General features: G+C 41.3%; 1 protein-coding gene across 2 annotated transcripts in view; it reads left to right on the top strand.

Moving 5' to 3' along the window:
- Positions 1–15,796, top strand: part of LOC106874440 (protein MIS12 homolog) — an 81,395-nt gene that overhangs the window by 17,842 nt on the left and 47,757 nt on the right. For both annotated transcript variants that reach the window (XM_089357538.1, XM_089357537.1), the window contains exons 2-3: positions 9,577–9,688; positions 12,012–12,079. In XM_089357538.1, coding sequence (XP_089213664.1) covers positions 9,601–9,688; positions 12,012–12,079 — 156 coding nt within the window. In that variant the 5' untranslated portion in view covers positions 9,577–9,600. The remainder of the gene's footprint in view (positions 1–9,576; positions 9,689–12,011; positions 12,080–15,796) is intronic.

Here is a 15,796-nt window from a genome sequence, read left to right as displayed (position 1 = left end):
AAGATACTTACACTCTGACGGGTATTCACATTGATATTACACATCCAACGGAGCATACTGGCTTCATTCCTTGCGAGCTTACGTATGTCCTCAGCAGTTACAGCCCATGTTTCACTGCCATGTAGCATGGTTGTTCGTACGCATGCGTCATACAGTCTGCCTTTTACTCTGAGTGAGAGTCCCTTTGTCGCCAGCAGGGGTAAGAGCTCTCTAAACTTTGCCCAGGCTATTCTTATTCTAGCAGCTACACTTTCAGCGCACCCACCCCCACTACTAACTTGGTCGCCCAGATAGCGGAAGCTATCGACTACCTCTAGTTTTTCACCCTGGAATGAGATAGAAGTTGTTTCCTGTTTGTTTGCAGTCTTTATTGCACCTGAACATCTGCCACAAACAAAAACTAACTTGCTAGTTAACCTGCCTTTGATGTTGCTGCACCTCTTATGTGTCCATAGCTTGCACCGGGTACATCTTATAGAGTTACTACCTACTCCTTTTCTACATACTGAGCAGGGCCATCTACCTGAAGGGGTTTGTGTTTTATCTACCTTCCTACTTATTAGGATTTTGGTTTTAGCTAGGTTGACTCTAAGGCCCTTCAATTCTAGACCTTGCTTCCACACCTGAAACTTCTCCTCTAGTTCTGATAGTGACTCCGCAATTAGGGCAAGGTCATCAGCATAGAGGAGCTCCCAGGGGCAACCTGTCTTGAACTCCTCTGTGATTGCCTGGAGGACTATGGTAAATAATAGGGGGCTGAGGACGGAACCTTGGTGGACCCCTACCTCTACCCGGAATTCATTGCTGTACTCATTTCCAACCCTCACCTTACTGGCAGCATCTCTGTACATGGCTCGCACAGCTCTCACTAACCATTCTTCTATCCCAAGTTTCCTCATTGACCACCAGATAAGGGATCGGGGGACCCTGTCAAAGGCTTTCTCCATGTCAACGAAAGCCAGGTACAGAGGTTTATCCTTAGCTAGGTATTTCTCCTGCAACTGTCTCACTAGGAATAAGGCATCAGTAGTGCTTTTACCTGGCACGAACCCAAACTGCATCTCATCTAAATTGATTCGCTCCCTAATTAGTTGGGCTATGACCCTCTCTGTAACTTTCATAACCTGATCTAACAGCTTGATGCCTCTGTAATTATTTGTATCTAAAGCGTCCCCTTTACCTTTGTAGCAGTTGACTATGATGCTGCTACACCAGTCATAGGGTATGACTCCTTCGTGTATCACCTGGTTCGTAATACGGGTGACTAGGCTATAGCCAACACTGCCAGATATTTTGAGCATCTCTGCAGTGATTCCTGATGGGCCGGGGGCTTTCCCGGTCTTCATACTCTTAATTGCTTTAGCTACCCTGGTACTATCAACTCGGATAGCTGGTCCCTCTATTGGGTCGACATATAGCAGGCTCTCTTTCTCCCATTCATTCTCTTTATTAAGCAATCTATCGTAGTGGCATCTCCAGACCTCTTTCTTTGCATCCTCATTTAATGCAAGCGTACCATCATCCATGCGAACACATTTCTCTCCTACAACATCACTATTCTCTCTCCTACACTGTCTTGCAACACGAAATACCTCGAGTCTTTGGTCCTCACGGCGCAGAACATTGGCAAATCTTTCCTTATCTGCTTCCCCTCTGGCTAAATAAACCTGTCGCCTAGCCTCCCTTCTGGCACATTGGTACAATTCCCTGCTACCACCGTTCTTCCAGTCCTTCCAAGCCTGTTTCTTTTGTCTAATAGCCCTGTCTACCTCCTTGTTCCACCACCACGTTACTCTGGGTTGGGAGGGGACCTTACACCACCCACAAATCTGGTCGGTGGCTTTCAACAGGTTGTCCCGCAGAAATCTCCAATTGTCTTCCACGTTGTATGATGCTATATCCCCTTCTATTTCGTTAAATGCTTCAAGTAACTTGTCTCTAAGTCTCTGTCCGTTTGCAGGGTCTTTAAGCTTCCACACCCTTCTTCTCCAAGCCTGTCTAATTCTGGGCACCCATTTTGCCTTGATCCCAAAGTCGCTAACTACTAATCTATGTTGTGGGGTACATTCTTCGCCAGGGTAGGTTTTGGCATTTATAAGCCGCCCTCTTTCCCTATTTCTGGCGAGGATGTAGTCGATTTGGCTAGAGTGTCTGCCGGAGCGGTAGGTGACTAGGTGACTGGCAGGTTTCCTGAAGTTGGTATTGCAGACCATAAGATTGGTTGCATCACAGAACTCCAGCAGTCTGGTTCCCTCCTCGTTGCGGGAACCGAAGCCATAGCCTCCATGTATGCCATGGAAGCCCCCAGCACGACGTCCGACATGACCGTTGAAGTCTCCAGCCACAAAGAGAAGGTCCCTGTCACTCGTCGACGAGGTAGTTTGCAAGAGGGTGTCATAGAATTGGTCTTTCAGACCATCTGGTAGCCCAGGTTGAGGTGCATAGGCTGAGATGACAGTAGCTAATCTATGATGAAGCACTAGTCTGATCTTAAGTACTCTGTCACTTACTCTAACGACCTCGATTACCTTATCCACCCATTTCTCCGCTAGAAGTATTCCTACGCCCCCGACCCCGTCAGTGTTCCCTGCCCAGAAAATCTTGTACCTGTGTTCTTTGCCTGTGAGGAACCTTGCAGAACCTCCTCTCCATCTTACTTCCTGGATGCAGCACATATCTACGCATCTCCGTTCAAGCATCTCAACAATTTCACCAGATCTACCTTTCAGCGTGCCGACGTTGAGAGTGCCAATCCTAACAGTATGGGTGTTGGGGGTGTGGGCCTGTAGCCTGGGAAGGGGAAAAGCAGTGTCGTGTACCTGAAAAGAAAACTTGCAATTGGAAGAATTCATAAGCAAAACAGTACCTACAACCTGCAAACATTTCTCAACCTTAATGCGCTACCCAAAGGTAGGGGAGAGGATGGCCAAGGCCACTAGATGGGTTCCGGGAGACAGCCGAGGTTGACAGGATGACAGAGGAATGAACTTCCGGTGGAGGGGGTGGGATGACAGAGAAATGAACTTCCGGTGGAGGGGGTGGGATGACAGAGGAATGAACTTCCGGTGGAGGGGGTGGGATGACAGAGGAATGAACTTCCGGTGGAGGGGGTGGGAGGGCGGGTTACCGCCAGCGAGTAGATAGGGCTCTTAATTGTAGATTTTAAATATTTGAGAGACAACAATGCATAAATCGTAATTTTTAAAAGAGCAATGAATTCTGGGTGATTAGAATATAACGTAGCATGAATTTAGGAAGCTTAGAAAATGAATAAGCATGAATTTAAGACAACAACTGAATTCAATTGAATTTCATGGAGAGAAACAAGATAAATAATAGGGGGCAACTAAAGCGCGAAGGTATTATGAGATGTTTGAGGCCGTAAATAAATAAAAAATCTCTATCTTATCTGCATCTTGAGATTTCGTCGTAGTATGTCAGCGAGATAATTTAGAATGGGTTTCTCATTTATATATAGCCAGAACCTGAAGACCTTAAGGAAAAACTACGAAAGAGAGAGAGAGGATGGAGGGGTAGACAGAGGCATGGCGGGAGAAAAGATCATCATCATCATCATCATATATATATAGAAAGAGAGAGAGAGAGAGAGGGGGGGGACCAGTCAAGCAGCACATCACGCTGTAATTCTTGGGCTGAGAAATCAACACTTAAAAGCCATAATTTTAAGGAGCGATAAGAATTTTTGAATAAAGGAAAATGGGTAGTGGTGGGTCGGTACCGCCAGCGAGTAGATAGGGCTCTTAATTGTAGATTTTAAATATTTGAGAGACAACAATGCATAAATCGTAATTTTTAAAAGAGCAATGAATTCTGGGTGATTAGAATATAACGTAGCATGAATTTAGGAAGCTTAGAAAATGAATAAGCATGAATTTGAAACATTTTAGAAAATTCAAATTGAAAAAGGAAAAAGATCTCCAAAAATTTGCACCACTTAGATATCTATATTAATAAAAGTGAAATTCTGTCTGTCTGGGACCTCTGTGTGTGTCAGTCTACATTTGCCCTACATAGACATATTATACCTTTTCAGAATCAGGATGATCCTATGATTGAAAATCTGCTCTTTGTATGGTTCTTGAACATCCAGCATTAGGATCTGATTTAAAAGCATTTGGGTTGGTATTTCTAGCTGGTAAATCAACTGTGAGAGGTACAAGTTACCTCTCTTGGCTTTAAGTTTTACTAAGGAATTTAGTGGCTCTTTTATCTTTTTCAATCATTAGACTACAGCCATGCTGGGACACTGCCCTGAAGAATTTTAATCAAACAAATCAACACCACTTCTTTCTTTTTATACCTGGTACATTTTATTGGCCTCTTTTACCGAACTGCTAAGTTTTGTGAACGTAGACACTACATCACCATTATCAAGCGGTTGTGGGAGACACAGTCACAACACGCACACACACACACGTATATCTTCTATTCAAATTTTGAAAGAACTCCAAAAGTTACAAGTTTTTCATTTAAACTGTATTTAAAGTAAAGGGTAGTGAGGCTTATAATGAATTTATCAAACGTTTGACATCTAAGTGTTGTTCATGTCTAGATTAGACAGTATGTCATTGCTGTTCCCTATTGCCAGGCCTCACATACCTCTGTCATCACTATGCCATCTTTTTATGGAGTATATAGGACAGTTATGTGCCTGTCCCCATCTTGCCACTCTGCTTAGTACAACTAGCATACTACTACTTGTCTGTTAAGTGTTATTTGAGTGGCATATGACTGCTGTATTCAACAGAAGCGACTGCATAGAGGTGTCTTCATTATCTTCGGGTGGTGTATATTTTTCTGGATATTTTAACTGCTATTGAAGAAAACTGAAAACTCTCCTACAACTGTGAACTGATGACAAGTCTCAAATGAGGGAGGTTTACACAGTTACTAACGTCTCCAAGCTATTTAGCTTTCATGTGGATGAGGTTTGATAACAGGAAGGAGAGAGAGAAATGTATTGTGCGATATCAGCTGCCTCGATGCTCATGTGATTATAGAGGTGACAATTATGTTATTAACCTTTTCAATACCAACCCACCTGTGACTACTTAAATATGAACACTTTAGAGCAGGTAAATTGAATTATATAACCTGAATGATAACGTGATATTTCACTTTGTCAGCATAATAAACCAGCATAAAATAAACGAGCAGTGAAACTGTAGTTGCTTGATCAGATAGAAATAGCACTGAAATTGTTGATATCATTCCACACCATTTTGAAATGTTAAGGGCATTTTAGATTGTGATTCTTGATGCATTGCCGAAAGGAAAGATGAGATGGGCTTGTTTTGGATGTTTTGATCAAAGGTCTTGGATTTGAAAAAAGAATTTTTTTTTGTTTCTTATCAAGCTTCAGTGGCTGTGTGGTAAGGACTTTGCTTTCCAACCACATTGTTCCTGATTCGATCCCACTCCGTGGTACCTTGAGTAGCCTCAAGCCAACCAAATCTTGAGTCAATTTGATAGATAGAAACTGAAAGAAGTTTGTGTGTGTTTTTGTCCTCCACTGCTGCTTGACACTTAATCCCCATCACTTATCAGTTTGGTGAAAGAAACCAATAGAATAAGTACCAGACTTCAAATAAGTCCTGGGGTTGATTCATTTGACTAAAAATTCTTCAAGGTGGTGCCCCAGCATGATTGCAGCCTTCAAGGTGGTGTGCGTGTCTGCATCCAAGATGCTTGGTGCCTTGCTGTACTCACCATGTTGGACCACTGAACTTAACATGTTTTTTTTCATTCTCTCTCTATTTTTTCCCACTTATTCCTTTCTGTCAAAGAGCGTAAGCTTGAAATGTAAAAGACTTTTTCATTTTTCTCGAGCATAAGACTAATACCCTTGCTTGTTGTTCCGACACCTGTCTTCGTCTTTGTTTTTCTATAAATTTGAACTGTGTGTGTCATCATCATCTTTAAACGTCCATTTTCCATGCTGGCATGGGTTGCCTGGTTTAACTGAGGACTGGTGAGCCAGAGGCTGCACCAGGCTCAATCTGATCTGGTAAAGTTTCTACAGCTGGATGCCCTTCCTTACACCAACCACTCCGAGAGAGTAGTGGGTGCTTTCTACGTGCCACCGGCGCGAGGGCCAGTCAGGCGGTTCTAGCAATGACCATACTAAAAGGTGTTTTTATGTGCTACCTGCACGGAAGCCAGTCCAGGGGCACTGGCAACGACCATGCTCGAATGTTGTTTTTTACGTGCCGGTAAGGTGATGCTGGCAACGATCACACTCGAATGGTGCTTTTCAATTGTCACCAGCATGGGAGCCTATCTGTGGCCCTGGTAACGATCACACTCGGATATGCTTATATATACACACACACACACACGAGTCTAGTATGCTCAGTTGGATGTGTAATGTAAGTGTACATGCTCAACAGTGCTAATATTTTTAGAGAGAAGTTAGGCATAAGAGGAATTGGTTGCTGTATGCAAGAGAGAAGACTGTGCTGGTTTGGTCATATGATGTGGATGAATACCAACATTCTCATAAAGAAGTGTTGATCTTTCAAAGTAGATGGAAGTGGGAAAACCAGGGTGACGGAATGAAGAACTGAAGAACAACCGAAGGAAGCTGAATCTTTCAGCCTAGATGCTTGGCACCTTGCTGTGCTCAGGAAGACTTGCACTCTGCAGCAGCAGTGTTAAGACCGATACTTCTAGTGATGTAAAGCACTTGTGGTGGTGCTACATAAAAACATCCAGAACACTCTGCAAAATGGTTGGTGTTAGGAAAGGCATCCAGCAGTAGAAACCACGCCAAATCAGACCAGAGTCTAGTGCAGCTTCCTAGCTTTGATGAAACTGCTCAACCGATGCCAGCATGGACAACAAATGTTAAATGATGTATGTTGTATGGATAAGTGCATATATGACTCCCATTATTGCCCTTAATTTATATTATTCACATTTATATTTTTTTGTTTTTACTTTTTTTGTATTTATTTATAGCCTTAATCTACTTCATTAAGTTGACTTTGCTTTTCATCCTTCTGAGGGTTGATAATATAGCAAAATGTCTATTAAAACATTTTACTTTGGACAAAACCCACAGCATCGTATTGTTCAATGGTGTATATACATTAAGTATAATGAAGACCATCTGAAGAAGAAATGAGAACAGGTACATACAAAGCACCAAACACTCTGTAGATTCTTCAGATTATGGCATTTAAAAATAAAAACGGGTTCCATTAGAATCCACTTTAATGGATCCCTTTGTTACTTTAATCCTAATTGAGAATTCTACCTGTGCATTTCAGTTGATTTGGAAAATGAAGAATTAAGGCATTTAGTAAATTAACTTAATCATCATACAGCTAATTTAGAACGATAATAACTTGGTTATGGAAATATTTTCAATTTGAATATAAAGATGGTACTCTATCATGTTCTACAACAAGATGGTAGGAACGAATCAGGGAACTGTAAAACGGGCTTGATATTATAGTACAAGTGGTAGCTTAAGGAAAGTCTGGCCTGAACTGGTGACTGCTTATGTACCACAAATGAACCCGAGACATTTTTGCTGATACCACTATCAATATTTCTTTCTACTATAGATACAAGACCTGAAATTTTACGGGAGGCAGCTAGTCGATTACATAGACCCGCCAGTGCTTTACTGGGTCTTATTTTATTGACACAGAAAAGATGAAAGGCAAAATCATCTTCAGTTGAATTTGAACTCTGAATGTCAAAATTGACGAGATGCCCCTGGAGCATTTTGCCAGGCAAATGATTCCGTTTGCCACTTTGATGCCACTGTTAATATCGAAGTTCACATTGGTTTCAACCTTCGGCAGAAGGCCAGCAATTTTTGGTTAGGATGCAAGTTGATAACATTTTCTTATTTTTATCGACCCTGAAATAATGAAACACAAAGTTGACTCCAGCAGCATTTAAACTTAGAATGTAAAGTTGAAAGAAATGCTAAGAAGCATTTTGCTCAGCCCCGTAACGATCCTGCAAGCTTGTCTTATTAAAGCTGATATTAAATATACGCTTGTAATGTTTATGTCCTGCACCACAAAAATAAATTAATGCAGTTTACACTCCCTCCCACCCCTCTCTGTCTCTCTCTCTCTCTCTCTCTCTCTCTCAAAAGGAACAAATGAATGAAGTTAACCTGAACAGGTACTGAAACAGAACCAAAGAATTTAAAATTGACTACAGGCAAGAACAAATTGTTGTGCACTCTTCTGCACCAACTCAACTGCCCACGCAGAAGTGATTGATTCTTCATAGCAGATTCCAGTACATTTTATTTATGGCATTGATGATTAGTGCACACACTTGGCGTTGTCCATAAATAAAGAGTAAATTGAATTCTTCTCTTAGTTCAGAGTCATATAAATAAATTCTGTCAAAAGCTTTACAAGTTTCTCTAAAGCAGGCAGGCAAACCTTATAGAATCGTCTAGATACAATCTTTATTATATACGAAATTCTTTGTGGTGGTTGGTGGAATTGTATACAACTTAGAAATGATAACAATTTGTTCCTTATAGTTATTAGAAAAGAAAGAAATGGAACAAGCTAGGTAATCAAGTGTAATGTTAATCTATTGTTGAATATAAATTAAAGATTAGTAGTATAAGGCATGAATATATGCCATCAGGTTGATGACCGGACCCCTTCAGCTTCCATGATCATGGGGACAACAGGAGACTTAACATGGTCACGACAATACCATGCACACAGATAAATCTGTCATCCTTGCCCTGAATGTGCAGAATGGAAGTAGCCAAAATAAATACCAAATATTGCCAATCATTGTGCCCGATGTTCTAACAATTCTGCCAACTTACCAACCTCAACTAGTACTTTATGCTATGAGCCTAAGGAGGACAAAAAATTGAAGTTGACCTTGCAAGTATCTGAGCACCAAAGAACTGGAACAGACTTAAGAACTTTGTTTCTGCCAGAAGGGAATTGATGGGGTGGCTGGATTTCCATCTTGCCTTTGTTGAAATTGTAATAGAAACATTATCTATGGCAGTAATGATGGGTTGCAAAGTGTTATCCAAACTGAACTTTACTTCAGTTGTCTAAGTTTCGTGTATGCATATATATATATATATATATATATATATATATATACATACATATGTGTGTGTGTGTGTATATATACTTACTTGGAAATGGATGTGTGGTGTTCGATTAAATAATATATATATGGGTACAGAAAATTCGCAGCTTATTCCTCATCAGTCAACGTCTGAAAGATCATTACAATTTCACACATTCAATGTTGGTATTGTTCACTTTTGGTGGTGCTAGTGGCCAAAAGCCACTGGGAATAGCTAACGAATGTACAGGACAATGACAGAAACAAATACGGTATATGCAATGAAAGAAGCTGTGTGGCCGCGAGACAGACAAATATGTGGTGGTGTAAATGAAAATGTCTTGTAGGACTGGTGACGAGAAGGATGGATAAAAAGTCAGAAAGGAGGGAGAGAGAGTGGGAGGAATGTAAATTTGATGCACAGACAGGGACACAGACAGACAATGAAATTCATCCTCGTTTTTCTTTTTCTTTTAGTCCTCATTTCAATAAGGTACCAAGATGGCTGAAGCTGATCTTGAAAACATGAAAGTGGAAGAGTATGCCACCCAGTTTTTTGGATTCACACCAAAGTCATTCTGTAATGGAGGTGAGTTTACAATAAGAGACAAGACTAGATACTCGTGTGTTTATTTTTAATCTTTTGTTTTTGCTGTTTATTGCATGTTCCTACTAACTTTACTCTTGCTTTCCGTCTTGTGTTTTTTTGTGTATCATAGAAAGAGAGAGAGAAGCTGAAGCTTTAAGTTACCATTTTGCTATTCTTTTTCCCTACTTTTTACCTCTCATTTGGTTGTCTGCAGGAAATTTGTTTGGTCACCACATTGCTCTCAGCTCATTCCCAAGTGTTGCACCTTGGGATCTTGCAAGTTTCTTCGAGCACAGACTCTGGATGAAACAATAACCAAGGTGATAGATTTTGTTGATGCTTTTTTTTTTGTCCCCATGGAAAACCATGACTTGTTACAGTCCATGTCAATCCTTACTCTGACTACTTCCTTCATAGTTCTTTCAGAAGACTGCATTTTGCTAATATGTTCCTTGAGAGTGGATTTGGTAAAAAGAAACTGAAAGATGCCTATTGTGCGTGTTTGAGTCTGTTTGTCCCCCCACCCCCCTTCACAACCTCTGTTGGTGTGTTTACGTCCCCATAACTTAGCAGTCCAGCAAAAGAAACTTATACCATAAGTACTAGGCTTAAAATAATTATTAAATACTGTAGCCCCTTGTGGGCAGTAAAGAAATAAAAATAATTAAGTACTGGGGTTGATCCATTCGATTAAAAATTCTTCGAGGCTATGCCCCAACATGGCTGCAGTCTAATGACTGAAACCAGTAAAAGATACATCAGCAGCGGATGTAAATATTGGTGAAACACCCAAAACTACTGTTCAATAGCCTTTGTGGTAATTGTTTTGCCCTGAATTATAAGCTTCTCCTTTGTCATTCTCTGTTGTAAATGCAATGAATTAGCAATTGCTTAATTGGAAACCTATAACTGATAGCATTATTTGCTTATATGCTAATACTGGTGGGCTGATTTAACAGGGTCTGGCGAATCGGAGGACTGCAGCATGACTCAGGGTCTACTTTGGTATGTTTTCTATGGCTGTATTTCCTTCGTAACACCTACCACTTTACTGCATAATTCAACTTTTTTTATTATGTCACAAGCTATGTGACAGTTACCTCAACTTGTAAGGCTATGACTCCTATTGTGGCTCCTATTAATTGAAGAACAGAAAAGGGTTCACGTTAGGGCCTAAGCCTTACAGTCATGGCCAAAAGTTTGGAACATAGGTCAGAAAATTAGAATTGAGCAATTGGATCAGTTATTAGGTAAGTTTATCTTTACGTTGTATATATTTGAATCGAATTGTACGTGGGCATAGCTATTTTAATTCTTGAAAAAATGTTCCAAACTTTTGGCTCTGTATATAAAATTCTATACTATTTTGCCCTTTCTCTGTTTCTTTTTCTCTTTTTGAAGGCTTTAAATTTAGCATCTGTATTTGTAACAAAAATGTAATTTCTCGCCTCCCAACAGTCTTGCTAGATTTATTATTGATGAGAAGGTTAGTGGAAGCTAGAATTAGTGACATTTTGATATCCTGTGTTTTTGAAAACTTATTTCTACATACAAGCAGAAATAAACGTGACAGCTTAGAGGTTGAAAGGCTTGTCTCTTTCCAGGGCTGCAGAGTCTTGGTCTGGATACTTGCAACAAAGTGGACTCTGCTGAAGACATTTAGGTAGCAATGCTAAAGCCTGGCATTCCATTGGTTATGTTGGTGAGTGTTCCAGTTAATTTGATCAACAAAACAGCCTGCTCATGAAATTAGTGTGCAAGTGGCTGCGCACTTCAGACACGTGTATCCTTAATGTAATTGTTAGGGATATTCAGCATGAGGCAGGATGTGACAAGACTGGCCCTTTGAATTACAGGTACAACTTCCTTTTTGCCAGCTCAGTGAACTGGTACAATGAGAAATAAAGTGCTTTGCTCAAGAGAACAGCACACTGCCAGGTATCAAACTTGCGACCATAGAGTTACAAACCGAATACCTTAGTCTCTTGGTCACATGGTGTCTAGTGAATCTAAACTGAGTAGCAAATAGAGGCTACCACCTAAGAGTAAGATTACTTTCTTTGATGGGCTTCACATAGTTTCCATCAACCTGCAGCTGTGGTTGTAATACCTGCCCACAGTTCTGTTTGGAGGTTTAAATTTAAATTTCAGAACCATATAGTTGCAAGGCAGACTTCATTATTGTTAATCTGAAGCTATGGTAGAAAGCATTTGCCCATGGTTTCACATGGAGGGGTTAACGTCCTTAAACCACAGTTACAAAGTGTGTTTCTACCTACAAAGCCATGCCTCTGTTCATTTACTTTTTCTGTTTCTCTAACAGTGTACAACGCCGTGAATGACTACATCATGGAATGTATGAAAGCAGTAGAAACCTACCTCACTGAGAAGGTAAGTATTTCCTATTTACTCTTTCAGATTATCTGAAACATTCCTGCTTTGTTAGCTGATGTAACCCTCTCTCCCAAACCACCATTTTTTACCATGTCTGTCAAAGCACTTTTCATTTTGTTCCTCCTGTCCTTTCTCAATTATGAGTTCTGTGTTTGCTCTCCTTCCCAAATTCTTCATTCTCTTTGTTTCTTAAGGACATACAGAACTCGTTTCCAAGATCTATTTTCAACCCATTTTTCTTTTCCATGTTTCTCAAACTCCAAATATGTATGAGCATTGAGCCTCATGCACCATTTCAGCGTTAGGCCTCATGGAGGCAATGACAGGTGACCAAGACCTTTATACTGTGCTTGTGTTGACCTGTCAAACCAAGTGAGACTGTAGTTGTGGCTGATGCTGGTGTCAGGTCAATGGCATCTGCGCTGGTGGCATGTAAAAAGCACCCACTATATTCTTGGAGTGGTTGGTTTTAGGAAAGGCATCCAGCGATAGAAACCTTGCCAAATCAGATTGGCTTACCTCCCCTGTCCCTCCCTCCCCTCTCTCATCTCCCCTACTCTCCCCTCTCCCCCCCCTGCCCCCTTCAACTAATCACATGGAAGCATTATCGACGGGCTAGATAATGGAGGAACAAGCAGAATTATAAGGTTATTTGATTCAAAAATGATCTGTTTCAGTGTTACTCTTTCAAAGGCAAATAACTTCGTTTTGACCTTGATTAATATTATTCTTGTCTGTTGTAATGCATCAGACCAACAGTAAAATAGCATAGCAAGGCAGAGAGAAGTAACAAGTGTTTGGTGAGATGACAGCAGTTAAAGAGAGGCAGTGGTGGTGATGGGGGAAGATAAAATGATGAGCAAAAAATTATAAAAGAATGTCGTCTACAGTGAAATTTTTTGCCTTAATGAAGCAGTGTTATGAACTCCTATAAACTTAAATGATTACAGGTAACCAAGACATTTGGTGATATGCTGTGCTTGAGAAGTCTCGCCAAGCCAAGTGAAGTCGTAGTTGTGACTGTTGTCAGTGGCCTGTAAAAAGCAGCCATTACACACTTGGAGTGGTTGATGTGAGGAAGGGCGTCCAACCATAGAAACCATTCCAAATTAGACTGCAACCTGGTGCAGCTCTCTGGCTTACCAGTTCTAGTCAAACTGTCGAACTCATGCCACCCTGATTATATATAGATGATATCTATCTGTGTGTGTGTGTGTGTGTGTGTGTGTGTGTGTCAATTCCATGGATCCTACTGGTAATAAAAGTAAATCTTGTTACTAGTTTAGTAGAAAGTGGGTTATACATCTTTAGATTGTATACCTGACTTTCTACTATAAAATTAGAGAAATAGACGGAACGCTGAACTCCAGACTAAACAACTCAAACAACATTTATTTAGGTGATAAACATACAAATCTTTTAGTTATACATCTTTAGAGGTGAGAATAACGAGCTGTCGAGTATAAGACCGAAAGATGTAGAGACAGCTTTAAACACATGTCCATGCTCAATCGCTGGCCAGCGAGAAAGAGAATGAATTGAGTGGGAAACGCTTGCTTTATTAATTCTACGCATGCGCAGGCGTTACTACACTAGTATTTGATGTCTAGTCTAAAGCAATTATGTGGTCTCTCTTGTGCTCTGTCTCTCTCTCTCTCTTGCGCTCTGTCCCTCTCTCTCTCTCTTGCGCTCTGTCCCTCTCTCTCTCTTGCGCTCTGTCTCTCTCACTCTCTCTTGCGCTCTGTCTCTCTCACTCTCTCTTGCGTGCTCTCTCTCCTTCTTGCATGCTTACTCTCTCTCTCTCTCTCTTGTGCACTCGCTCTCACTCTTTCTCTCTATCTCTTGCGTGCACTCGCTCTCTCTCTCTCTCTCTTGTGCACTCGCTCTCTCTCTCTTGTGCACTCACTCTCTCTCTCTTGTGCACTCGCTCTCTCTCTCTTGTGCGCTCGCTCTCTCTCTCTTGTGCGCTCGCTCTCTCTCTCTTGTGCGCTCGCTCTCTCTCTCTTGTGCGCTCGCTCTCTCTCTCTTGTGCGCTCGCTCTCTCTCTCTTGTGCGCTCGCTCTCTCTCTCTTGTGCGCTCGCTCTCTCTCTCTTGTGCGCTCGCTCTCTCTCTCGTGCGCTCGCTCTCTCTCTCTTGTGCGCTCGCTCTCTCTCTCTTGTGCGCTCGCTCTCTCTCTCGTGCGCTCGCTCTCTCTCTCGTGCGCTCGCTCTCTCTCTCTCGTGCGCTCGCTCTCTCTCTCTCGTGCGCTCGCTCTCTCTCTCTCGTGCGCTCGCTCTCTCTCTCTCGTGCGCTCGCTCTCTCTCTCTCGTGCGCTCGCTCTCTCTCTCTCGTGCGCTCGCTCTCTCTCTCTCGTGCGCTCGCTCTCTCTCTCTCTCGTGCGCTCGCTCTCTCTCTCTCTCGTGCGCTCGCTCTCTCTCTCTCTCGTGCGCTCGCTCTCAATCTCTCGTGCACTCACTCTCTCTTTTGCACTCTCATACCATATGATAGCCTTCTGATCATTTTGTGTCTATCAAATTCTATTTGCAAAGAATTGTTGAGCCACTAAACTACAATAAACACTTTCTCTAAGTATTGTGCAGTGGGATTGAACCCAGGACCATGTGGTTGCAAAGTGAACTTCTTAATCACACAGCAGTGCTCATAATAAATGGTAGTAGCAGACTGGCAGAGTGCTTGTGACAAAATGGACATTGACCACAAGTAAATGGACAGCTTGGAGAGTGATTAATTCTTCTTGGCTGATTCCAGTTGATTTTATTTATTGGTAACTCTTGGGGTCCATAAATAAAAGCAGTTAATTGAATTGGTGTCTTCACCTAATCTGGCTGCTGCTGGCATGTGTGTAGTAAATACCATATTGCTGTTCAGTAGCTTTTGGAAAACTTTATTCTGTAGTCAGCGAAATAGATAAAACTGGGAACACTGTCTATAAGGAAGCATAGCCTGGTGTCGGAAGGAGGAGAGTGGAGAATGTAAAGGTGTGTGTGTTATAAATCACAATGCTTATCAGGTTGTGATTTTACTGTTCACTTTATGGGTTTGAGTTCAGATTTTACTACTGATTTTTACATTGTTGTGTATTTGAGCAAATGACTGCTTGTCTCTGAGTAAACTGCTACTGGTTCAAGGTCTGTTCTCCCCCCCCCCCCCCCCCCAGGTACAAACCACGGCTGGCAGGCTGGCTGCAGTTTTGTGACTTGGGAGATTACTGTTGGCCGTTTACAGCTTGTTCTCTCCGTGAACTGCTGGTGAGCAGTTTCTGCTTAATCTCCCCAAGCTAATCATTGCTGACTTCAGTTTGAAAAAAAAATGTATGCCGTTTCTTACTTTAACCTTTTAGCATTTAAATTTGCCATATCCGGCAAAAATGTTCTACCTGTTTTACATTCAGACAGGACAGATCTGATCTCTCACACCTACCCTCCAATGTCACTCTACAAATAAACAACCACATCATTAAAATCTCAAAGCAATGAATTAATGTATGATTAATTCAAAACATTAATAAATAAGAACTATTTTTGAAAGAATGTGAATGCTAAAGGGTTAAGTTTGTAGCTCTGTGTTTAGAAAGTTTGCATCTATGTAGTTTCCAGTTTAATCTCCTATTGGCTGTATGCCAGTCTTCTCATATCTTTGAGTTAGTCAAAGCCACGAGAGCAGAAGTTGGTAGGCAGAAATTGTCAGCCTCTTGCAAAGTTTTTTCTTGTTTT

The sequence above is a fragment of the Octopus bimaculoides genome, chromosome 9 (assembly GCF_046866305.1).
Source record: "Octopus bimaculoides isolate indiv1 chromosome 9, ASM4686630v1, whole genome shotgun sequence".
NCBI classification, from domain to species: Eukaryota; Metazoa; Mollusca; class Cephalopoda; order Octopoda; family Octopodidae; genus Octopus; species Octopus bimaculoides.
Note: the sequence above shows the minus strand (reverse complement) of the source record. Positions and strands in the feature narration are given on the sequence as shown.